This window comes from Rhinolophus hipposideros, assembly GCF_964194185.1.
Source record: "Rhinolophus hipposideros genome assembly, chromosome: 8".
Taxonomy (NCBI): domain Eukaryota; kingdom Metazoa; phylum Chordata; class Mammalia; order Chiroptera; family Rhinolophidae; genus Rhinolophus; species Rhinolophus hipposideros.
In genome coordinates, this window is record NC_138054.1 from 88,562,046 (window position 1) to 88,585,517 (window position 23,472).

The 23,472-nt window shown below is 56.0% G+C and overlaps 1 protein-coding gene across 2 annotated transcripts in view; it reads left to right on the forward strand.

Annotated features, from left to right (window-relative positions):
* Positions 1-23,472, forward strand: part of CASZ1 (castor zinc finger 1) — a 139,749-nt gene that overhangs the window by 84,502 nt on the left and 31,775 nt on the right. The window contains exons 1-2 of one of the 2 annotated variants that reach the window (XM_081055782.1): positions 9,471-9,733; positions 10,186-10,224. In XM_081055782.1, coding sequence (XP_080911908.1) covers positions 9,685-9,733; positions 10,186-10,224 — 88 coding nt within the window. In that variant the 5' untranslated portion in view covers positions 9,471-9,684. Of the gene's footprint in view, positions 1-9,470; positions 9,734-10,185; positions 10,225-23,472 lie in introns of those variants that run through there. The other variant, XM_081055783.1, reaches the window with a different exon arrangement.

Genomic DNA, 23,472 nt, shown 5'->3' on the forward strand with positions numbered 1-23,472 from the left:
ACATTCACAGTGTTGTGCCACCACCATCCTGCTGTGCTCTTGTCATCCACGGGATTGCTCTGAGGGGCCCAGGCAGTTGTCTGGGAGCCTTGTCATCCTGGAGGTTGCAGGGGTGCTTGCAGTCCTGATCTACTGGAGCCACCACCCTCTCTCTCCCTCTGCTCTGTATGGCCTCATCCTCTGCTCCGTCCCCCCTACCTAGAAGTCCCCACTTGTCCTGTCCTCGACAGCCACTGTTTCCTCAGAGCTCCTGCTCCCCGCATTCCACCAGCCCCAAATCTCTATTCTGCAGCCTTTAGCTAGTTCTTAGACCCACTGTTTCCTCTTCTGTAAGGTGAGCAGGATATCTACTTTGCAGGGTTATTGGGAGTTAATGTACCCGCAGGTGTCTAGCCTGGGGCTTGACAAGCAGCAAGTGCCACATCCCCTTCCCCTGTGCCTTTTCTCCTCCCAGAGCAGCAGCCAACCCTGGGCAGGTTCCACATGACTCCCCACCCCTGCCCCAGCCCCTGAGTCTGACATCTTCGCAAAGGGAAGGCTCCTGACTCCCCAGGGGTAGTTGGAGATCTCAGGTCAGCCCTGGGTCCTCCACAGCTGCTGTAGGGCCTGGGGAGATGATGCATCTTCTCTGAGCGCCAGCTTCTCCATCTGTAAAAGGGATCTGGACCACCACCCTCTCCACGTCACAGGCATTCTTGGGTGCTGCTGAGGGTGAAACAGGAGGTTACGTGGTGGGGGCACTTGGTGTGCGCGGGGGCAGGGACTAAGGCTGCTCTAACACATTACTAGTGCTGTGAGCTAATCTGGGAGCCAGGCTCCAAGCCTTGGAGGAAAGGCTGGCAGGGAAAGAGGAAAGGGGGAGGGGGAGGAAATGAAACTGTGCAGCAGTCAGAGGTCTGAGACGAGCTGTGTCCCAGCACAGTGCACTGGCCGCCCTCTCTGGCTGCTGTCTCTGTAACTGTCCTCTGTTCATGGGCTCCTGGCCTTTGGTATAGCTCTCTTTTCCCTTCCAAGCCCTCTCCCTGCATCCCACTAGTTTTATCTTCCTCTTTGCCTTCCCACCAGCCATACTGCCACCCCCCAACTCCATGGCACGCGTGCGCTGCCTCTCCTTTTCATCTACTCCGAAGGCTTTACTTTACTTCCTTGTCACCCTAATTGATTGCATTAACCTTTCAGCGTATTGGATTTCCTGGGCATCGTGCAGAGAGCCCTGCGCAATATGCTTATAATCTGAGCCATAATGGACAGTTTGCAGTCAACAAGCCCCTTCTCCCATCTCTGCCATCGGTCCCGTTGACATCTCTCTTGCCCAGGCCACCCCGCAGGCAGGGGTGGGGCAGTGCAGTGGGGCTCGGAGGAAGCAGACACAGCTTAAGCCCACTGTAGAGTTCCCTGCCTCTCCCCTCCTGGCTCCGCCCTGCCTCTGCTTCTCCAAGCTCCTCCGCCCAGGTCCTTCCAGGCCTCTGGGCTTCGTGAGTCCTCTTGGCTCTGTACTCTGCTCCTGGGACTCTGCCTAATGAGTGGCTGATGTGGCCAGCTTGGATTTGGGGAATAAGAGTCCCCTGGTTCTACCAAATGGTTCTCAGAACAAACCGTCACTCCCCGCTCTGGGAGGCTTTCGGGGAAAGACGATGGTGACCACTTCAGGAGATGGAGGGTGGCAAAGAGGAGTCTGAGATCTCTGGGTTCCCCAGGCCCAGTTCCTGTAGGTCACTGTGGACCTTCTGGAAGCCGGACCCACTCCTAGAAAGGGTGTGAGAATACAAGGGAGACAGAAAGAAGGGGATCTGCTGAAGCCAAGGGAAGAGAGAGAAAAGACCCCCCAGGGCTGGCCATGGGCTTGGGACAGCAGCAGCCTCTCGCACTGAGCAAGGAAGTAGGCACTGGGACACCCAGTTTGGGCCCAGTCTACCCCACTGGTCTTGGATTGTGATTTGGGTACTTGGTGGGAGATGTCTCAGTCTCTACTTACCATGTGATATTTGGCAGTAGCTTTGAGCAGACCCACCTGCCTTCATCAAAGGGAGAGGTGATACAAGCAATAGGGCAGTAGGCTGGAGGGAAGCCTCTGGAGGGAAGCCTCTGCAGGGCAGGATGGCCTGTGAGGAGATTGGCAGGGGGACGGCGGGAGAAAATGAGAGCTGGCTTCTCAGGCTGGTAAGAATGGGCTCCCTCGGGTCGGTTCCCGATAGGCACCTGCTTGTCTAGCAGGCGAAGGAGCCAGCCCATGCCAGCTGCCCGATCCTGGGAGCTCAGCGAGACCTGGCCCGTCATAGGTCCTGCCCGCCCTCAGATGCCCTCAGACACGCAGCCTGGTCTGCCGAGTCTTCATTCACAACAGGATGGATGTCTGGTTGAATACATTAGTGTCAGGCCGGAGGAACAGGACGGAAGGTCCCCTTAGCCCTGTGGTACTTCCTCTCTCCCGAGCTGGTCTCTCCCCTGCCCTCTGCCTGTCATCTTCTCCTTCTGACCAACCCCCCCCTTCCTGCCATCACTCCATCACTCCATCACTCCGAAGGGCAAGCTTTGGCAAGAAGGGGCCGGACTAGGCCCTTCCCATCCTCTCCCAGGGATTTTGGGGGTGGGCAGAGGGCGCAGCAGGGAGAAGCCAAGCAGCGAATTAAAGTTTGGTGATTGTCAGTGTCAGGAGAAGCTAAATAACCCTGTAACTAGTATGAAGGTGAATTCACGGTCTGCTGCACATGGAAAATATGAGTGCTCTGTGAGACGGGGAGAGTGAACGGCAGAGTCTGCCTGCCACGGTGGGCAGTCTCCTCTCCAGGGACCCAGGCAGGGAGGCAGGAGGAGGGTCATGCACTCTCCCGTCCCTGCCAGGGAGCAGCCGCCTGGGAGTCCCGACTGAATGTAAGGGCAGCTCAGCTGTTTGACAACCTGCTGCCCTGGCCCCAGGGCCCCAGAGCCCCAGGTAGACGTTTGTAAGCACCCAGCAGTATATACGTTCATGGACCCCAGGCCAACCCACCTGCCCAGATCCAATAGTAATTGCTAATCCTTATTGAGCGCTTACTCTGTGCCAGCCTATGTACTATGCCCTATGACAATTCTATGCAGTAAGTGCTATTATTATTCCCCACTTGTCCCCATTTTTTATAACCACTTTATTGAGATATAATATATATGCCAAGTGTACAATTCAGTGGTTTTTAGCATATTCACAAGATTGTACAACTATCACCACTGTCTAATTTTAGAATATTTTCATCACCCAGAAAGAAACCCATACTCATTAGCAGTCACTCTCCATTCCCCTCGACCCCCAGCCTTAGGTAATCACTAATTGTTACTCCCTTTGACGAGAGGATCAGTGACAATTAAGGCTGCACAGCCAGTGAGTGATGGAGCTGGGGTTTGAACTGAGGTCGAGGGTCTCCAGAGGGTCTCCAGGGCTCCGTGAGAGACTGCCTGATGGCCTGGCTGCCCCCCTCCCCCAACACACATGCCCTGCCACATGTTTCCAACAGCATGGGCTCAGGCGTGTATAAGCACCATCCAGACACGTAGGTCCCGGTGGCGACAGGCACTCTCTCCGTAGGTACACTTGCGATTCCATACAGAAAAATATCATACCCCTCAGGAGGACAGCCAACCTCCCCTCCCCTTGAACCTTCTCTTCCCCAGCCATGCTCCTGGAAGGCAGAGGGTTGGCACGGGAACCAGCAACAACAAGGGAGCTGAAGTGGCCAGTGAGACGCAGGTGGTTTCGGAAGTTTAAAATGAGAAATCCCCATATCTCCTGTACCCGATAATTGTAACTGAAATAAAATTGTAACTGAAAACACAGCATTCCAGCACAGGTCCCTGCCCTGTGCCCACAGGGGGCCATGCCCACTGGGGCAACCTGACTAGCTCAGTTCCCTGAATCACACTTTCTCTGTCTTTCCTTCCATCTTTCTCTCACTCTTTCCTTTGCCTCTGTCTTGTGCCTTCTCACCCTTTTCTTCCCACCTGCCTCTTTCTGCTTCACACTTCCACTTTCCCACCCTAGAACTTTAAAGAGAGAGAGAGAGAGAGAGAGAGAGAGAGAGAGAGAGAGAGAGAGAGAGAGAGAGAAGGCTTTTGACCACACTCTTGCATTTGCAAAATTTGGGAATTAATGTGAAACTTACTGCCTCTGATAAGAGATAAATACAAAAGTGAGAGACAAAGGAAAGGTAGACACCAGAGAATGTGTCTGTTGGATTTGGTTTGGGGTTTTTTCCTCCTTCTTCTCTCTCCCTCCAAAGCGGAGGATCCGGCCGGGCCAGTTTGGATATTTATTAAGAAAAAGCCAAAGATAATTAACTTTTTTGTTTTTGTTTTGTTTGCGGGTGCCTCCCCTGCTGGCACTCCTGACTGCCTGGCAAATTAAACCTGCTCCCTGCTCCCTGGGTGCTGGGCTGCCGGCAACTAGGCTGCCGGCTGCCCTGAAGCTGCCAGGCCCATCAGCTAGCTGCCCACCCAGGCACCCACCTTGGGTTTCAGACCTTGAGTCACTTTATGCCACCACTGATGCCGTCTCCCCAGGCTCTTCTGAATCCTAGAGCAGCTTTTAGATCGGGGTAAGTGGTATGGGTTTGGGGGGTGAAAGAGGAGGGTCTCCCATTAGAGTTGTGGCCAGCACTTCCTTAAAAGGAGCTGGGGTGAACTAGTGAGCTCTCCCATGGGGCAGGGGTATGGCTTCTGGCTGATTCAGGGCTGTCGACTTTCCAGAGAGGGTAAGGAGAACAGAGAATGAGCTGGAAGTGCAGGGTGAAGCCAGATTGGGGCCATGTCAGTCTCCAGGAGGGTGGTACACTGCCAGGACCCATGGCCCTTGGGAATGCTCTGGAGAAGACTCAGAGCCATGGAACCATCCCATGATATTTGTCCACCTTCGACACTGGGCTTTGTCCTCCTCCTCCCTCTGACCCAGCCCAGGCCATCTGGGGGCTGGCAGGGTGGTTAGAGAGCTGGTGCTTGGGTAAGAAGCTAGCTACCTCTGGTCCGCTGCCCTAGAACCATGCAGAGCCCCGAGGCCAAGCTGTGACCTGAGCTGAGCCCTGTCCATAGACCAAGAAGGTGGCACTTGTAGACCTCTTGGTCCGGGACAGAGTTGAGGGCATCTCAGGAGCCAGGATAGCCAGTGAGGAAGGCGGATCTTCTCCAGGAGCCAGCCCAGTATGGAGCTGCTTTGAGGTTGGAGGTGTGGTTTGCCCCTCTGCTAAATTAATATGCCTCAGCCCCTCCCCTGACAGGGCCATCTCCTCTGCCCCCCTGGCTTCATCCCCAACTGGGCAAGTAGGCAGTGATATGAGGTCCGTCCAGGTGAGGAAACTGCTTTGAAGCTGGGCATAGAGAGGAGGGCATTTTTCAAGGATTTTGCTGGCCCTTTTTTTTTTTCTATGAAATATAAAGATGTGCAATTTTTTTGGTTTCAATTTAGCATTGGAGAATTTTATAATTTAGTAATTAAAATCTCTGATAGGCTTTAGAAATTGCGGCTAATTGAATTTAATGGGAAGATGATTTTCAATTTTATTTGATTACCAGGACCCCTGGCATCGGTATTTATGGGAAAAAAATGGGAAATGTGCTGTGTGGGCTAAGATGGCATAATTGAATTAGGGATAATCGGATTTCTCCGTCATGAATTTCACTATAATTTTCCTATAATTTTCCATTAGATATCTAGTTTACAAATATTCACAAAGAAATGAAGCTCTTTCGGAATGGAGATTGCTGGCTAACAGGATTACGGGGCCGAGCGTGGGGCTGTGCCAGCCCTCTACTGCCATAATGTAATCCTTGTATCCTCCTTACACTTAGCTCCAGCCTAGCCTCGGCCCCTCACTCTGCACCTGCTTCGCTGATCTTCTCTGCCCTTTGTTTCCTTCATCCCTGTTTACCCCCTGCCCTGACACCCACCCTTCCCTGGCTCACCACCTCTCGTGCCCTGCTGGCAGACTATGCCATCCCCATGCCATGGTGTCTGGGCTCTGCCCTCCGTCTCCACAGTGCTTCCTGTCCACACTTTGCTGGTTCGCGCAGCAATCCCTGACACCCTCCCTCTGTCAGCCTGGGGAGTGCACTCACACACAAGCACACGGACTCCCTCGCAGGTGCGAACATGCTTGTTCACATGCACATACAGTCCTTTGGCCAAGGCTTCTGTGCCCTGGCCCAGTCGCCTCAGAGGGAACCAGTTTATTAGGATCCTGGGGTGGGGTGCAGGAACAAAAGGAGCTTTGTTCAAGTTTATGTGAAAGTTACAAATTCAAAATGAGAGCAGATAAAGCATGAGATACCTGGTGTGTAAACAGGCTGGTGAGTGAGAAGGCCCCGGGCTCGGGAGGGAGAGAGAATGAGTGGGCAAACTGGGGTGCCAGGGGACTGGGAGCCAGCGACAGAAGCTTGCCTGGGGAGAGCCGACGGTTTTCCCTGGACACGTGTGAGGGGCCTGCAGGGTGGGATTGCTGGGCAGGTCTCCACTTTTTCTCTTGTGAGTGCGGTGTATACGTAGGAACTGATGGCTCTGAGCCGAGCCTCTAGACCAGGAGGAATTGTGGTATTGTTCGTCCCCCCGAATCCCAGGCACAAATGTCCTCACTGGGGCCTGACCTCAGGGTCTAAGGAGATGTCACTTCATCAGGGTCCTCAAGTCAAAAATGGGCCATAGCCTCAGAGAGGCCAAGGTTCTGGGCCTCTCCCCTTCATATGAGCACACACCCCAAGAGACAGAGAGACAGAGAAAGAAAGCTGGGGTCCCCTCCATTATGTGGCCTCTGACTCATACCCACGACCTCAATGCGTCAGCCTTCTTCTTAGACCTTCTCAAAATAACACACCAAGATGGCCTCATTTTCTGTGTCTCTCTGGCCTGTTCTGCCACACGATGTCCCCTCACCTTTGGGCAGGACCTCTTAAACCTGCAGTGGCTGATTGTGGCTATCGTCTGGGCACAGCAGAGGCTCTCCGGGCAGCCCACACCTTCCTCCCCTACTAGCTGCACTTGAGGTCCCTCTGGCTGGCCCCGCCTGCTCTGCCTTCCTTCCAGCTCTCTTTTAGTTCTGTCCCGTCAGCCATTTCTCTCCTGTTTTTGTCCACCAGAGGCCTCAATTTACCATGTAGCCAATTCAGTTGGCCTTGCCTTGGTAACTGGAAGGCATGCCCTGACCAGCCGCAGAAGCCCAGAAGGGCATTCGGAAGTAGCCAGCAGGCCGTGTGGGTCACATATGCAGGGAGCTCTCCGTATGTGCAGATATCTTTCTGTGCACCCAGAAATCACCCTTTTGGCCTTATGTCTTCCGGCTTCCTTCTGCACCCCAGTCTCCCCAGTGGGGAAACAGACACCAGGATTGGGGTTTGGGATTGACTGCTTGTGGTTACAACCCAAAGCTGCAGACCTTGCTTTGGGGAGTCATGGGTGGGAGCACCCAGAGGCATCTGTGTCCCCCACAGCAGTCCTGGACACAGAGAGGCCCTCTCTGAGATCCTGTGTGGGGAGCAAAAGCTCATAGTCTTCTCTGCCTAGCTGCCCTTTGCCAGCAATCGTACCAGCCTCTGGGTAGCATGCGGCTTAGTTTGTTTAAGGAGCTCTGCTCCCTCCTTCAGGGTTTTAGGGCCAGGGGACACTCAGTAAAACTTCTGGGCCTCCATCTACTGTTCCTACAAGGAATGGAGCTAGCCTGAAGAGTGGAGGGTTGTGTCGCAACCAGGAATAGGGGCTTCCAAGAAGGCATCATGGAGGGCACTGAAGTAGGGGAGGGATGCTAACCTCCCTGTGAGGCCATTTGAAAGAGCAACCCTAAAAAAGAAGAAAAATAAGGGGGACGTGGGAGAAAGAATAGGTTAACTCCCTGACTTCTTTGCCCCACAAGGCTTCCCTGGGCCCCTCCCACTGCAAAATAGAAATATTGCAAAAATAGGCCAGCAGCACCATTTTGCTGAATGCTGACCAAAGACCAGAGAACGTTGGGTCCTGTTCTCTTGCCCTCCGTTAAAGGTAGCGTGGCCTCCCCTGAACCAGGACAGGGAAGGAAGGCAGCAGGGTGAAGAAGGGACAGAGGGGGAGCTGGGAGCCAGTGACAGATCTGGGTACTTCACTAACACCGCTGCCCACATTCCTGTTTGCCCGGCTGCCTCCTTCCTTGAGCCCCCCAGGCCCAATGAGTGATTTAGGTCACTAACATTTAAAGAATCTCAACTTATCTGGCCGAAGCAGGGACGTGTGGGGGCCAAGACAGAGAAACCCACCAAAGTGCTTTCTCTGGGGAAAGGGAGGAGGGGCAGGAGTGGACAGGGCGTCAGGTCCAGCGATGAGCCGGCAGATAGGAAATGCGGCCCAGGTGGGAGGGGAAGGTGGCAGGACACTGGCTCCGTGGTTGAGGGGTGCCTGTGCCCTGTCTGCCAGGGCCCTTCCCGGGGCACGATAGAGGCAAGTGGGCGAGTAGGAAGCCCAAGTGATGGCCGGGATCTGTGGCAGGGACGCTCCGACGAAAGAGGAAAAGCTGCCCCGCCCAGGCGGGGTGAGGGAGGAAGGAGGGGTTGGATCCCCTCGAGTCCCAGCTGCGGGGCTGGTGGCTGAACTTCAGGGCGGGACGAAGCGAAAAGAAAAGGCCGAGAGCAAGGCTGTGCAGGGGCCGAGGGTCGGCCCGGAGCGGACGGCGACAGGGCCCGTTGTAAAGGCAAATTCAAATCGAAGCGGCAGAGGCCCGGGGGTCCCCGCACTCCTGGAACCTGGAGCCCGCGCGGTGTGCGGAGCCGCGCGCGGCGAACGCGCGTGTTTCCCGACACACCCAGCCCCACCGCCCTGAAGTTTTCTTTTCTTCGCACTTAAAAAGCAGCCCCACGAACATCAGGAGGTTCGGATACGAGGGAAAACAAAACCCCTGGGATCCTGGCACCCCGAGTCCGCAGGGGCCCAGGGGAACACGAGGGCGCGCGGCTGGGCGCGCACGACCCCCTGGCGCTCACACCTGCGCCCGCCCGCACGGAAAAGTTTGCGCGGCCGCGCACGCCCCAAGCCCGCGGCCCGCGGCGCCGTCGAGGAGCGTTCGCGAGGCCCGCGCGCGGAGAGGAGCGTGCGAGCGCGCGCCCTGGGCGCGGGGGCGCGAGCGCCGGCCGGTTCCTCGCCGGCCTCCCCGCTCACGCCCGGCCCCGCCACTGAGTCCCCGCCCCCCTCCTGCCGAGGTCTGAGGTTTGGGGAATCACGGAGCCAGTAAGGCCGGCCGCCCGGGCCGGTGCGCTGAGGCCGCGCGCGCGCGCGCGCGCACCCGGGAGAGGGGACGCGTGCGAGGGAGCGGGCGGAGGGTGGGGGAGCGCGTGTGACGGAGCGGGCGCGGGGTGCGCGCGTCTGTGAAGGAGCGAGCGCAGGGCGCGAGCGCGCGTGGGGGAGCGGGCCCGGGGCGGGCGAGCGCGAGCCCATTCACTCCGGCATCCCGGCGGGCGCGCGCGCGGGCGGGCCGAGCTCTGCTCTTTCACCTGCCGGGGCGGCGCGGGCCTGGCCCGGAGGAGGCGGCGCCGCGGCCGCCCTGCCAATCACCTCGGCGCCTGGCAGCGCCCCCGGCCGCTCCCGCCCGCCTGCTCCCTCCTGCCAAACTGTTACCCTGAGTGTTACCGTCAGGAGCAATGACATCAGGGCTTTAAAACAACTTGTTATTCGGGGAGTAATCAGTTGCAATTAGGCATTAATTAAGTATTATGAAAGTTGATTATTTAAGTGAATTCGGCTTTCGACTCTCCGACTATGGTGAGTACCCGAGTGGGGCGGGGGAGGGCCGGGGGCGCGCCGCGGGGCTCCGACCCCGGCGCGGGGCGGGGGGCGCGGGCGGGGCGGGGGCGGCGGGAACCGCGCCCCGCTGGCGGGCGGGGGCGCCCCTCGGCCTCGCTGGCCGGCCGGGCCCCCCGACCCGGACCGCGTCTATAAATAGTTTCTCTTTTAGTTTAATAAACTCGAGAGCAGAGCGAAGCGGCTCTGAGTGTGCGATGCCGGAGCGTGAGAGCGAGAGGGGAGGGAGGGAAAGTTTCGCTCTCCCTCCCCGGGCCCCCTTAGCATTTCTCCCCCAGTCCCGGGGACTTGTCCGCTCCTGGATGGGGGGTGCGGCGAGCGGAGGGGCGGAGGGGGTGTGGAGTGGGGCACACAGCGAGAGACTAAACAGATTTCTTTTTTCTTTCCTCTTCTTTTTTTGGCGATCCTCGAAGAATTTGGGACCAAAGAGAGGAGAATGGATCTTGGTACAGGTACCGGCCGGTGGGAACCAGGGGAGGCTCTTTCACTTTTCTTTCGGTTCTTTTACGGAAGTTATTATTTTTAGCCCAATGAGGTAGCAGCTGGGTGGGGGGCGGGGGCTGGCCACGAGAGGGTCCCGTGCCGCCGCGCTTCTCGCCCTGGTTTCTGGATTTCGAGGCTTTGGATGATATTATTGTTATTATTTGTTTCTTGCTTAGTGACTATGACTAATTTGATGCTTGTCATTATGAAAGAACGGAGGGGAGAGGGAGCTGGGGGGCACCCAGAGAGAGGATTTAGGGGGTTTTTGTGGGGGTTTTTGTTCTCCGTGTTTTTTTAATGGCTGTGTTCTTTCTGTGTGTGTGTGAGTGTGTGTGTGTGTTTCCCTGCAAAGATCTCTGGCTGTGGGGTGTGTGTTTTTATTTTTTTAGTGGGGGGTGGTTTAGTTTTTGAAAACAGCGTCCTGTTGGGAAAGGTGGTTAGTCTGGTTTCGGGGCGACTGTCTCAAGGTAAAGGAATTTAATTTATTTGGGACAAGGCTGTGTCGGATGATCAAGCTGCTTATTATGGCTAATGAGTATTTTTCACCTGAGAATCCGTGGGATGAGGTGGCTGTTATCAGTTCAAAGTGAGGGGCCCAGGACTCTCTCCATCCCCCTGTTTTAGCCCCCACCCTGGGAAGGGGTAGACCAAACTACTACATTTGGACTTCTGGTTCTTGCGGGGGGAGAACCTAGGATGGTGGCTAGGCAAAGGTTCCAGATAACATGGTGCTGGCCTGGGGCAGACATTTTGGTGTTTTGTTGGTTTTAATCTAATTTTATTGACTATTTCTCTTCTTTCCCCACCTGGGGTTCTGACCTGAGTCCAGAGTGTGGTTTACCATGAGCTCCTCAGGCTTTATTAGCCCTCTCTATTAAAACCAAAACTTGACCAGGACCCTTAGATCGTAGGCTGACAAAAGCAGCTTCTCCCTAAATGTTTTTAAAAGAAGTCAGTAATAAACAGGTTGATAAGTCATTGAGAATGATCTCTGAACCCTCCTGTTTTATTTATAGAAGGATAAGTGGTATTGGTGGCTATTAGAATTGTTGTGTATAATGAGCCCAAGTTCATAGCATTGCCCCTTGGGACCCATGAGCTGACATTTGACCTCCTGATATCAAAGGGAGTGGGCAGAGAGGACAGGAGGGCAGTACAAGGGAGTCCAGGGTGGGTGACACGGTAGCTGGCTTTGGGAAGGGGATATGGGGTGGGGAGGGGTCATTCACAGAGTTTCAAGACTATGTCCAGCCAGGTGTGGTCTTGGCTTATCTGATGTGGAGGTCCTGAGGACCTCTGTGCCCATGAAGGATGTGACACCCCCTACTGGGCAAAGCGATGAAGGTGTCTAAGGCGAGTGCTGCCACCCTGCCCCTCCCTGCCCCTCCCTGCTCTCCACTCCCACAGAGAAGCAGCCTGCCCCCACCTCTAATCAGGTGTCTCATCTCCTCCCTCTCCAGCCCCACCCCCTTTCTTCGGAAATAGGGACCCCACCCATCCCAGCTAAGAAGCAGACCTTATAGATAGGCCGGTAATGCACCACCTCCTACCTGAGGCAGGCGAGCCTCTGCTTATGGGCAGGCACATGGGACCCAACAATTACTCAGCTGGAAGGCGGGCCTTCCTGGTCTTTCTCCTAACCTGGGTGCCCGCTGGAGCTGGTGTCCATCCTCCTGCCCTGCACCAACCAGTCCTTCCCAGTCTGCTGTGGGGACACGACTCCAAAGCCCTTCTGTAGGGTGTCTGCAACTCGAGAGAGGGCCTCCTGGGCCTGTGGGTGGCAGAACCTCCTGTACCATCTCTCTTGGGCCTTAGGGAGACTCACGTCTCCCAACACTCCAGGGACAGGCTTTGGAAACTTTTCCTAGAAGCTAGAAGGGCCCTTGAGGTCAGCTTATCCCTCTCTAGCTAGAACAGGGCCCTCCCAGCAGGACCCAGGCCTGGACTCTGGCCACTCAGTGAGGGGAGCTCCAGGGTGTCAAAGTTCTGCCTGTTTCCTGGAGGAGTCATCTGGTGATACCATCTCAGCCTTTTCTCTGAACTTGGAAGTTTCACTTAATCTCAGAACTTCAGAAGAAAAGCACTTTTTCCCCTCTTCACAAAAAAAAGGAAGCAGGTGGGAACTCTGAGATCCCCTCTGAGCTGTCTGTGGGCTAACTCCATGTTCATCTTCCCTTCACCTCTGGAATGTCCTCCTGGGCACAGCCAGGGCCAAGGGCTTCATTTCTGGCCAGGGCTCATTGCAGGTGCAGTGAGGGGCTCTCTTCTTTTGGGGGATGATGGGCAGCTGCTACGGAGGACCTCTCTAGCACAATACAAGGCCCCAAAGGGCTGCTGGCACCAGGGACTCCATAAGCGCTGGAGCATGGATTAGCATCGCCTCTAGCCTCGGACAGGTCTAGGTCTTGAAGCACTCTGGCCAGAGTTCAGTAGTGGGAAAACCAAGCCTTCTCAGAAGGGGACAGCAGGACCTTAAGACCCGCAGGGGCCATGTGGACCCCTTTACCCCCACCATAGTTCAGCCAAGGGCTGGATCAATCTGGACGTCTTTAGCAATAAAAAATGCCGATGTCGTCCTAATTCACCAGGCCCCGAGATGACAGCAAATTTACATTTTTTAATTAAACTAGCAGCCAGTTTTTATGAGAGGGGGTTGGGTTATGCAAATCAAATGGTTGTGTACGGAAGATTAGGAGAGTTTGGGAATAAATTCCACAAATGCTAATAAAAAAAAAAAGGAAAGAGAAAGAGAGGGAGGGAGGGAGGAGAGAGAGGAAGAGAGGAGGACACAGTTCCATTAGGCCCTTTTAGAGTGATTTCCCTGGGGGAGGGTACCAGGGGGGGGAGGGGAGGTGAGAGGAAGCTTTCAGACTCAGGTAAACCCGTCCTGCAGTTGGGAAGCTCCCCAGGATTAGGCCCCACTACGCTGATTCCTAGGCCCTGGACAAAACTGGGGCCTGGGCAATGAAAGTGGCGATGAAACATCAGTAGAGCTTTGAGAAGGAACTTGCCGTTGATTTTCTGGGATCTGGTTATAATTGCCCCACTCTCCTTAGGGGGAGCTTGAGAAGAAGGGGAGGGGCTGTCCAGGGCTAGAGATATCCATCAGAGGATCCAAGGTAGGCACTGCCAGGTAAAGGATCAGACAGGCAAGTTGAAAGGGATGGCCAGGGACTGTAGGGGGAGCCGACGAGGGGCGGCACTGACCCCTTGGTACCATGGCTGCAGTCATGTTGTAGAGGTGAATCAGTAGGAGGAATCGCTGAGCCAGGCCTACCGCTTTTCCCCTGGGTTAAGCTCTGCTGGGACTGCAGGCTGAGTCCCCCTTGCATTGCATCCTGGCCCTGGCCTCGGCTGTGGGAGGAGGCCAGGAAGGACGGGGTCAAGGGAGCTGAGCCAGGTTGGCTCAGTAGTTGGTTCTTGGAGTGGAATTTCCTAGTAGCCACGCGCTTTAAGGGCACACACTCTCAAGGTAGGAAAAGAAAGGCTGCAGACTTCTTCCAGGTGGCAACTTCTTCCATCTGACCCCAGAGAGCAAAGAACTTAGCGTTCCCAACCCAGCTCCTGTGTGTACTGCCCAGGTCCCTGCTGCCCTGAGTGTCAGCCTACCTGCCGACTCTCAGGGCTTCTGTGAGCCTGCCCTTCAAGGCCAGCACCTTGCCAGGAGTAGAGGCTTCTGGGAGCCTTGCTGGCTGTGGTTACACCTTAAACCCAGTGTGTACTGGGGATTGGGAAGGTTCACAAGCTGTTTCTGGAGGAAGAGATTCCATGCCGGGTTTGGAGCAGAGCAGGTTGCCCTCGATTTTCCTTCCTCAGGCCTTTACTTGGCCAGATCCACCCACCCGACTAGTCTAAGCTGGGGCCAGTCTCTGCAGTCAGGTTGGGCACCGGTTTTGCCAGTCTGCTGTGGTGGGTAGGTGCTCCAGTGCCATCTTGGCACGAGGGAGCAGTCAGAGCCAAGGACAGAATGGGCTGTCTTGGAAATAGCGAGTTTCCTGGTACCATTCAAACAGGCTGGCTGTGACGTTGGGAGGGAAGTGAGGATCAGATAACCTTTCCGTCTCTGGCTCTCCGACTCCCAACTTGATGTTACCAGGACCATGCAGTGGGGCAATCTTGGGGGAGGGGTTGAGCGGATGAGGTGAGAAGCCCATCATTTGGACTTTTTCTTTGGAAGAAAGCATTTGAAACAGGCAGCTCTGAACTGTGGTGATGTGGGCCCTAGAACCAGAACCGGCACTACTTATGAGACGGCAGAGCAAACCTCAGGATGAAAGGCCTGCGGTAGCATTCCCCTCCAACAGGAGGCAGAAGCAGAGCAGCAGGCAGGTCTAGAAGGATCCTTAGAGGGGCCCCACCCCAGGCCCTCCGCCCCCCTCCATCCCCCCCAGGGACCAGCCAGGGAAACCCATTAACTCTCCTCTCCAAGAAGGGTACTGGAGCCGGTGTTAGACTCCGGACACTGCCCATGTTCGCCCATCCCCCACAGCCAGGGAAACTGGCTCAGTTGCAGCTTGGTTTTTTATGATGGAAAAATAAAATAAATGGAGGCACCTTTGGAGGGCTGAGTCACGGCAGCAGCACCTCCTCATTAAAGCTGCTGCCCCTGGCTCCAGGCCCTGGGCAGGGGCCGGGGTGGGGCCGGGAAGGCTTGGGCGCTGGCTCCTCCTCTTCTTAGGCCCTGCCAGGTGGGTGATGCGCTTGCCCCGCAGTAGCCTCCTCTGGCTGACCCCCCATTCTTAGAGGGCTCAAGCTGTTGCTCCCACCCAGCCCCAAGGCTTGCTCTTCAACACTGCCCTTGGTGCGCGTGCGCGCTGGGTTTTAAACCTTGACCGCCCAGGCTGCAACCGCACCACCTCCTCCTCCTCCTCCTCCTCCTACTTTTTCTCCTCCTTCTCTTCCTCCTCATCTTCAGGGGGAAGGAAGTTGCTCTCTAGTAATTACAGCCTGTGGGCCCCCAAGGCCAGCAGCAGCTGTTCCGGGGTAGCTGGGCCAGGGTATGGCAGGAGGAGGAAGGAGCTAGGGAGGAGGAGAAGGGGGGCTGGTGGCCCCCGTGTGCAGAGGAGACCAGACCGCTCCACTTGGATTGATTGTGAAAAGCGGCCACTTGGTGGTCCAGCGTTCAGCCCTCTGGCTACCTGACCACAGCATAGCGCCCTCACACTCCAGATTCCTCAGGACATATTGTCTCCTGTGGGGGAAGAGACCCCATGCAGGTCGTGAGGTCTGCAGTTCAGTAAGCATTCGCACACAGAAATGAAGGCCACCTAGTCCCTCCCAGGTTTCCGGGGCCTACCTGGTGGAGGGAGGCAGGTGTGATCACTGGTCGCAGCAGGCAGAGAGACCAGGGGCCGAGAGACCAGGGAGCTTTGTGAGGGAGTGGTAACTTGGAACGTGCTGAAGGAGGGGAGGTATTGGGACAGATGGAGATAGCTGACGTGTTCCCTGGGACCACCCACACCTCCTAGACTGCTCGCCAGTCGATCCTTGCTCTTGCCTTGTGCTCCTCACCTGCCCTGAGCGCAGAACTCGTACTTCCCATGGGGCAGCCACTTTCCTGCTCTTGTTGCCCGGCGGCCCAGCGCCAGGCCTTCCTGCCGACTTTTCTTGGCCCCTCCTCCTTTGCAGCCTCACACCCAGGTGGCCCTGACAAGAGATAAGAGGCTGCCTGGGGGCCTGCCCCCCTGAGGATCTGTCTGGTTATGCCCATGACATGGGTGTGTCAGGACTGTCTCAGACTTCTGTTCCCTGGCCCCACAAGGCCAAGGCCAGGACCCCTGCTTTCCTCTGCTACTGCTGCTCATAATGCACCATCAGAGACAGCTGTGCGTTGACATCTCCTCCCACTGCTGGTCTCACGCCTTCCCACGGTTAGTGCTGGTGGGATTGATGGATTGACGTCCCGCGTCAACAAGTGCTTCCCCATCTTCTTAGTGGGGGCAGAAGGAGGCAGGCAGGAAACGTTGGTGACTTCGGTTTTAGCTCCTCAGGAGCTTTCTATGGCTTGATTTACAGGAATGAGGGAGGGGGCCTGGGATTGGGGATGAGATGAAAGGAGCAAGGGGCATAAAGATAAAGATAGGCATTTGAAGGGGCCCCTAAATTATCTACTAACCATGACCATGGCTTGGGGCTAGGAAAGTCTGGAGTGTGAGGTCAGACTTGACACATGAAATCTGTTGCCCAGTGAGGGACAGGAGAGCAGTAGCCAGTGGGTGGTGCGGGGCTCTATTTTCCTGTTGTCCATCTCTAGCTCCCCCTGAGCGGACGTCCTGCAGCATGTCCATCTTCTCTAGGTCCTGCTCCCAGTGCCCAGACCCCTCCAGTTAATTCAACCCAATTCAAGCCAGAAAAAGGGCCCACCCACATTGCCAGGGCTTCGGACCTGTGCCCCTGGCGTGGTGTCTGGGCTGCTCCTGAGCTGGCTGTGGGGTGTGTTAGAGCCTCCAAAGGCTGCCTCCTGGGGCTCTTCTGGCCAGTGTCATAGGCTCTTGGCTGCCGAGACCCCTTCCTAAAGTCAAGAGGGCCCTCTCTTAGCAAAGGGCACTGCCTGGCTTTGGAGGAGAGAGACAGAGTAAGGGAATGGACAAATCCTGTGGCTCTGAAGACCAAGCATTTCCAGAGGAAACCTTCCCGAGCTTTCACCTGTGTTGGCCTTTTCTATAGGGCTTTCTCCATGACCTAAGGGGAAGCTTGGGAGGGAAAGTGCTGTGTGAGAACAGGAGATGCATTAGGTTGAGGGACTCCAGCACAGTGAGACAGCGAGAGGCATCCAGGAAGGCAGCAGAGTGAGAATTCTGGAACTTTGTGTCACCGGGCAGTGTTTTCTCCCTGGCTATGATTTCCAGCTCCCTCTAAATCAGGGCCTCCCTCACTGCCACTCCGTTAGCCCAGGAGCCCAAAGCCACAGCCTGCCCAGAGGACTGCCTGGTGGGGACAGGGGAGCCTGAGGGAAGGGTTGGCCAGGTGCCCCACTGCCCAGCAGGGGGTGCCCCACTCTAACTGCCCCAGTGCTAGTATGGTAAGGATGCAGGTCCTGGGTCTGGTCCAAGCCTTCTGGCCCTGGGTGGGGGGAGGGGAGCCTACCTTCCCCACCCCCACGGGTTCCTTGGCTGAGTTTGTTTTGCCAGGGTGACCTGTTTAATCATCTCATTTTCTGGTGGCCGTTTATTCCTCGTTTCCACGGTTACGGCCCCATTAAGGGGAGAAGCAATAAGGCAGCGAGTCAAACAGGTAATAAAAACATTAAAGCCCATGTGCACAGAGGGAGGGCGGGCGGGTGGAAAGGGGCTCAGTGAGGTGAGACGGCCTGGGGAGAAGCAGAGGTAAGAGGCCGCTAGGCCTCCCTGCCCTCCTGAGGCCACCCAGAGAGCTCCTGGCTGGAGGAAGCAGAGACTGCTCCCCTGCCCCTGTTTCTGGGCTGTTCCAAGACCTAGTTTGGGGGCCAAGACCTAGCACTAGCTTAGAACCATCCGCAGCTCTTCGTCCCCTGGCAGTAGGCTACATGTTGGGAAGTAAAACAGGAAGAAGAAAAGTGAGAATGAGAGTGACAAAAGCCTCCCCCAGGCCTCTCGTGGGCTGGTTGTGTGACCTGTTTGCAGGCCCCACCTCATTCCCACTTGGTAGGGGTGGGGGATGATTTCTGACATTGTTTTGAGCTCTAGAACTTTTTTTCTGCCAACTTTATCAGAAAGCATATTTGTGGTGAGTGTTGCTAACAGGGCCAGTCTGGTGAGTAAATATTCCTGGTGTGGACAGCCCTGTGACCTTGAGAGGGAAGAACATTGGGGGGGGGGGGGGCAAAGGCATGTCGGCAGAGGAAGCCAAGAGGCCAGGTGGCCCCTCTGTGGGGTGGGGGGCCTTCCTAGGATGGGGTGAGGGAGCCGAGGGGGTGGCTCTGTCTCCAGCAGTCTCTTCTCAGCAGCGTGGTCCATTTCAAACTTGAGTGGGGCTGAGGTGTATGACTTTCCCCTAGTGGGCTGGGCCAGAGGAGTTGCTGGCAGGTTCTCCATAGAGACACTGCCCTCCTTTCCTCTCAGAAACGGAAGCTAAAAGGAAAAGTCAACCTCTTGCCAGCACCTCTGAGCTAGGGCACGTGCCTGCTCCCTGGGGGCCTCCCGAGTGTCCCCAGCCCCTCTGCTCAGCCCTCAAAGTTGACAAGTGAGCAGACTGGATCAGCGGGGCTGGCTGGAGGGGAACAGATGAGGCTGAGTCTTCCGTTAGCCAGGAAAAGTAGGGGTCAGGTTGGAGTAGCAGCGTCCCTTGGTGCGTGAGCCGGCCTGTCCAGCGCTGGAGCCTCGGGTCCATGGCTCAAAGAGAAGAGCAAAGGTTTGCTCCGGGGGCCCCTCTGGGCGAGGAGCCTGCTTTCTTTTTCTCTCCAGTGCTCTCCAGTTTGCTTTGCAAACTCACCGAGGTCTGTGTCTCCCATTATTAATTTCAAAGTCGATTTCTGACTAGAGAGGGAGAAAGAGAGGAAGGTCTGGGAAATGGGGGAAACCCTTTGGCTGGGAAGTGTGTCTTGGGAATGGGCCTAGATGAGTTAATATTCTGATCAAACAATTAAAAATAGAAAATGCTCCCACGGCACCAGCTGCTGAAGCTTTTCAACAACTGTCACCCGTAAGTTCATGGGACAGGTGCTGCTAGAAAGGAGTTTTTCCACAAACAGCAAATATCAGAGATGACAGTGTGCCCCCCACTTCCCTCCCAGGACCCAGGACAGGTGTTTAGGGGCTCCCTGCTCTCCTGCACTCCCCTCGGGGCCTGGAGTCAGAGGTCTGTGCAGTTTCAGGGCTGCCCTTCTCCCCTCCAGGGCCCAGCGCCGCAGTGAAGTCATGACCAGATGCCTCGGTAATTGCTTTAAGAGTCTAACTTAAAATAAGATGAAAACTTAAATTCCTGGGTGAGGAGTAATTTTCCATCGAATAGTAAATTAATGAAAGGATTATACCGAGGCCTGGCTGGGAGACCGTGCTCATCGGATAAATCCAAGTGGCTCTGGCAATTGTAGAGTAGGGGGTTCCCCCAAACCTCAAGCCAGGCCCCACTCTCTAGCTCCTTTTGGGCTCCACCATGGGCTGCTGAGTTGGATGTGTTTCGTGTGCTCAGGGTCCCTCTCAATGAGGGGAGCAGCTTTCCAAAATCCCCAGGTAAGAGAGGCTCCTGTCTGATGTGCGTTGGGCATGTGGAGGCCCTGTGTTGTCAGCTCACCCAGGAGACAGCACTTCTCTGAACCCAGAAGGCGGGGCTTTGGGAGCAGTTCCCAAGTGTCACACCATGTAGTCAGCAACACGGGGACCAACCGGCCTGGTTTGCCCAGGACTGGAAAGACCCATGTCCTGTGAACCTCTCAATCTCTGAGGCAGGAGGGTGGGCAGCTTGACGTGCCCCTCCCTCGGGGTCCTAGGGGGCCCAAGCACCTCACGAACTACGATAGTCTCTGTCTAGGAGGGGTTACTTACAGCTGGCTCCACCTAAAACCGTCTAGCACTAACCAAGGTGTGCTCTGTGGGCTGCTGCGTTCCACTGGGTACGTGTGAACTCAAGTGCGTGTGCACACACGCCTCCCCAGGTATGAGAGGGCCCTGCTAGAAAACCTCTGCCAGGCATAGAGAAGGACTTGCAGCTGCAACCCCACCTCCCCACCCTCTAACAGCGAACTCCCTCCCCCCACGTAGAGGACATGGGACACCATGCAGAATCATTACAACAGAACCCCATGAGTCTGTTTGCCTAGCGTCTTCCTTCTGAGAGATGCGGAGCACACCACATCTAAGAGCGCATTGCTCCTCATCAGTTCCCTCGGAGGAAGACACAGGGAGTTGTCTCATTTCACAGGTCGGGAAACAGGCAGCCCAGAGACACGGAGGGGTTTGTTCCCAAATGCAGGGAGACAGATTCGGAGTAGGGCTTCCTTCTCCTGGGGCACAGGGACTTCCCCAGGACCATTCCAATGGCAGCCTCTTTCCTGCAGAGCCAGGAGGGTGCTTCCATGCTGGATATTTTCTGTGCTGCTCCGTCCAAGTCTCTGTAGCCCACCTGCAACATGTGGACACTTACTTCCCTGGGCCTTGCCTGCAGGATAAAATGCAGTTGTCGAGGCAAATGATTTTGAGATTTTTGGAGGAAGCCTCCTCTCAAGGCATTCGTTACTGCCTCTCTCCGAGAAAGGGGCACTCCTGTCTGTGTGCAGGGAAGGGTGAAAGGGAGTTGCAAAACATTCTGACATGGTTCTGGTGAAATGGAAATGAATGGACTGGACGTAGGGCGGCTCGGGAAGAACGTCTAAGTGAGCAGGCATTCTCCTAGGAGACAGGTTCGCAGGTGCCTGATGGCCTCATGTGTTCCTGTGTAAGCATGGACTTTGCTGGAAGGGAAGCCAGGGTGTTGCCCTGGGTTCCCTGGGAGACCCTCGCAGTTCAGCCTACCACTGGCCTTCATTGCTGCTAGAAGGAATGGGAACTGCACAGAATAAACTTGCTGCTTTGCAGACAGCTGTCCCTGCACGGGGCTGAACTGGGGGGCGTTGGCACAGGTGTAAAATGAGGCAGGACCCAGCTCCTGCTGGTGTGGACCACACTGGGCTGACAGAGGTGGGGAACAGCCAGGTGTTGCTGGGAAGACCTGCGCGGCTGGGGTGGCCTGTTCCACCTTCCCGCCCCACACCTACTCCCACTCCAGAGGACAGAATTATGGGGCAGTAGGACCGAGAATTCCTAGTCTAAACAACCCAGCAAAGCATGCTCAGAGAGAGCCAGGCCAGAACCACAGATGGTGTGAACCAGGATTGTACTGGAAGGATGGTGGCTTTGAATGTTAGATGTTATGTGGCAGTTGCTGTTCATGCAGACAGATTGGTGAATTCCAGGCTACGGGGATCTGAGCGGGCCTTCCTTTATTTATCTTCTCTGATCCCCAGGGTGGGGGGCCGGGAGTGGATTAGACAGAATGGACAGACAACCCGCGTGGAAAGGCAGGCAGAAGGAGCCGGAGAAAGGCAGTTAGGCTGGGAGCACTGGGCCCCGCCAAGCACACAATCCCCAGCCGGAGGTCACAGCCCCTTGCTAGGACCCTGCTAGGAAAAGGGTCCCTTTGGGGCTCCTGGGAGGTCTTTCAATGGTGGCAAATGGAGCTCCTCCCTCCAGACCCCAAGGTAGGGCCAAGAGCCCAGAGAAGGAGATGGGGATGTATTGTTTCCGTGTCCCTTGGGGGCCCAGGGGCAGATTGAGACAGGCTCCTTGCAGGGAAGGTGTTAACAAACAGCAGGTGATTAAACATGACAAGCGGTGACATTTCTGTGCAGGGTTCTCAGTCCCGGCAATGCCAAGAATGAAGCTATAAACCCTGGCATTTTGTGTTACGCACTGAGAGGTTTTTAATAGACCTCTCTCCCTCTCCCCAGTCAACTTCTTTCCCTCCTTCACCTCCCACCCCTCAGGCCCTCCCCTCGTGCCCACTGCCCCCCGGAAACCTCCTGCCTCCCCGTTCAGCCTGGCCCCCAGGAGCCTCCCAGGCGGCAGATTGCCGCTGTCTGCAGGTCACTGGCCTCCCCATCCCCATCCTCAGAGCCTTTTTCCTGCAGGGCCAGGTGCTCCACGGCCCTCCAAAGGCTCTTCTCTCCCTTTTCCTGCATCTTTCCTGTTACCCCTTCTTCCCTGTCCCAGCATCCCCACCCCTATCCTTCCCTCCCTCACCTCCTTTTTTTGGATCCTGATCTCACAGCCTCACCCTTTGCTGCGGCTGTCCCAGTTGTCTGCAATGGCAGGTGGCTGTCCCTCTGCCCTCTTTGTGTGAGTAACATTTTCAGACAGACTTGATAGTGGGTGTAGGAGATTGTGGGGCTTGGGATGGGATTTTCCTCATCTTTTTTTCAATTTCCTTTTCTCCTTTTTGGGGCAGAGACAGGAGGTGGAGGGAGAGAATTGCACTGCACTGCAAACAGTTGCTGGATTTATTCAGAAAGGGCCTGGCCAGCAACAGTTGTTCCTCTCCCAGAGAAATGTTGGAACAACTGGGGCCTCTTTTGTTCTTCTGGCAGAGCCCTGGGAAGGGCATTTGGAGGTGAGCGTGAGGCTCAAGAGGGTCAGAGACCCAAGAGAAGGGGCTTCAGCCTGAGTCCCACCCAAGGAGTCCCCCCCCTTGCAGACTGGAAAGGTTCCTAGAGCTCCACAGGGCTTGTTGCAGGAGTCAGCTCCCTGCCCCCAGCCCAGCTCTTCCCCTAATGAACTTGAGAAGCACTTAGTTTTCTGTATTCATTCAGTAAATATTTATTGGGTCAGGCGCTATGCTAAAACAGTGGTCCCGTCCCACAGAGCCTGCAGTCTAGTGAGATAGAGGGGTAATTAAACAAGTTATTACAGAAGTGCTACCACGCGGAGCAGGGTGCGATGAGATGAGAGGATGGAGGAAGGGGGCCCTGCAGAGGGTGGTGATCTCCGAGAGCTTCGCAGAGGAAGCGAGGTATCAGCTGGGACCTCTGCAGGGTGTATAGGAGGACAGGTGGCCAGGCCCTGAGTGGAAGGAGGCAGGTGTCCCTGTTTCCCAGGTAGCGCCTGGCAGGCCAGAGATGGATGGCGAGGTGCTGTCTCATGGGGGCCGTGCCCCTTCAAGCTCTGGGTACCTGGCCCAGAACTTGCTCTTCCAGCCACCTTTCCACCAACTTAACCCATCCGTGCCAGGCATGGTGAGGCAGAGGCAGACCTGGCCTGGGGCTCAGCCCTTCCCCAGGGGGAGGGAGAGTGACCAGGAAATCAGCACCACCAGGCCCTGGGGGTGCTCCTGCCTCTCCTGCCACCTAGTCCCCCCTGCTGATGACGTACTGGGGAGGGGGCAGGAGTGAGGACGTAGACCTCCAGGAGGGGCAGGAGCTCTGGGCAGCGTGTCTGTGTCTGCTCACCACCCTCCTTACTACCTTCTGCACCAGCCCAGGCCTGGACTGGAAGCCTTCCGGGGACTCACAGCTGGCCTCCCCTCTGTGCCCTCAGTGGTGTGTGGACTCCTCTCGGAGCTCCCTGACACCTGAAACCATTCTCCACGGGTCACTAGGGCCAGCAGGGGCGATGTTAAGTAGGTGCTTGGGATATGTTTGAGACACTCAACTGGCCCAAGGAGAGGAAGACTTGCATTAACCCTTAGAGCAAGAGACCAGCGAGCAGCCTGCAGACTGGCCTGTGTGTCCCTGGTATTCAGAAAGATAAGCTCCAGAGGTCCAGGTTCAG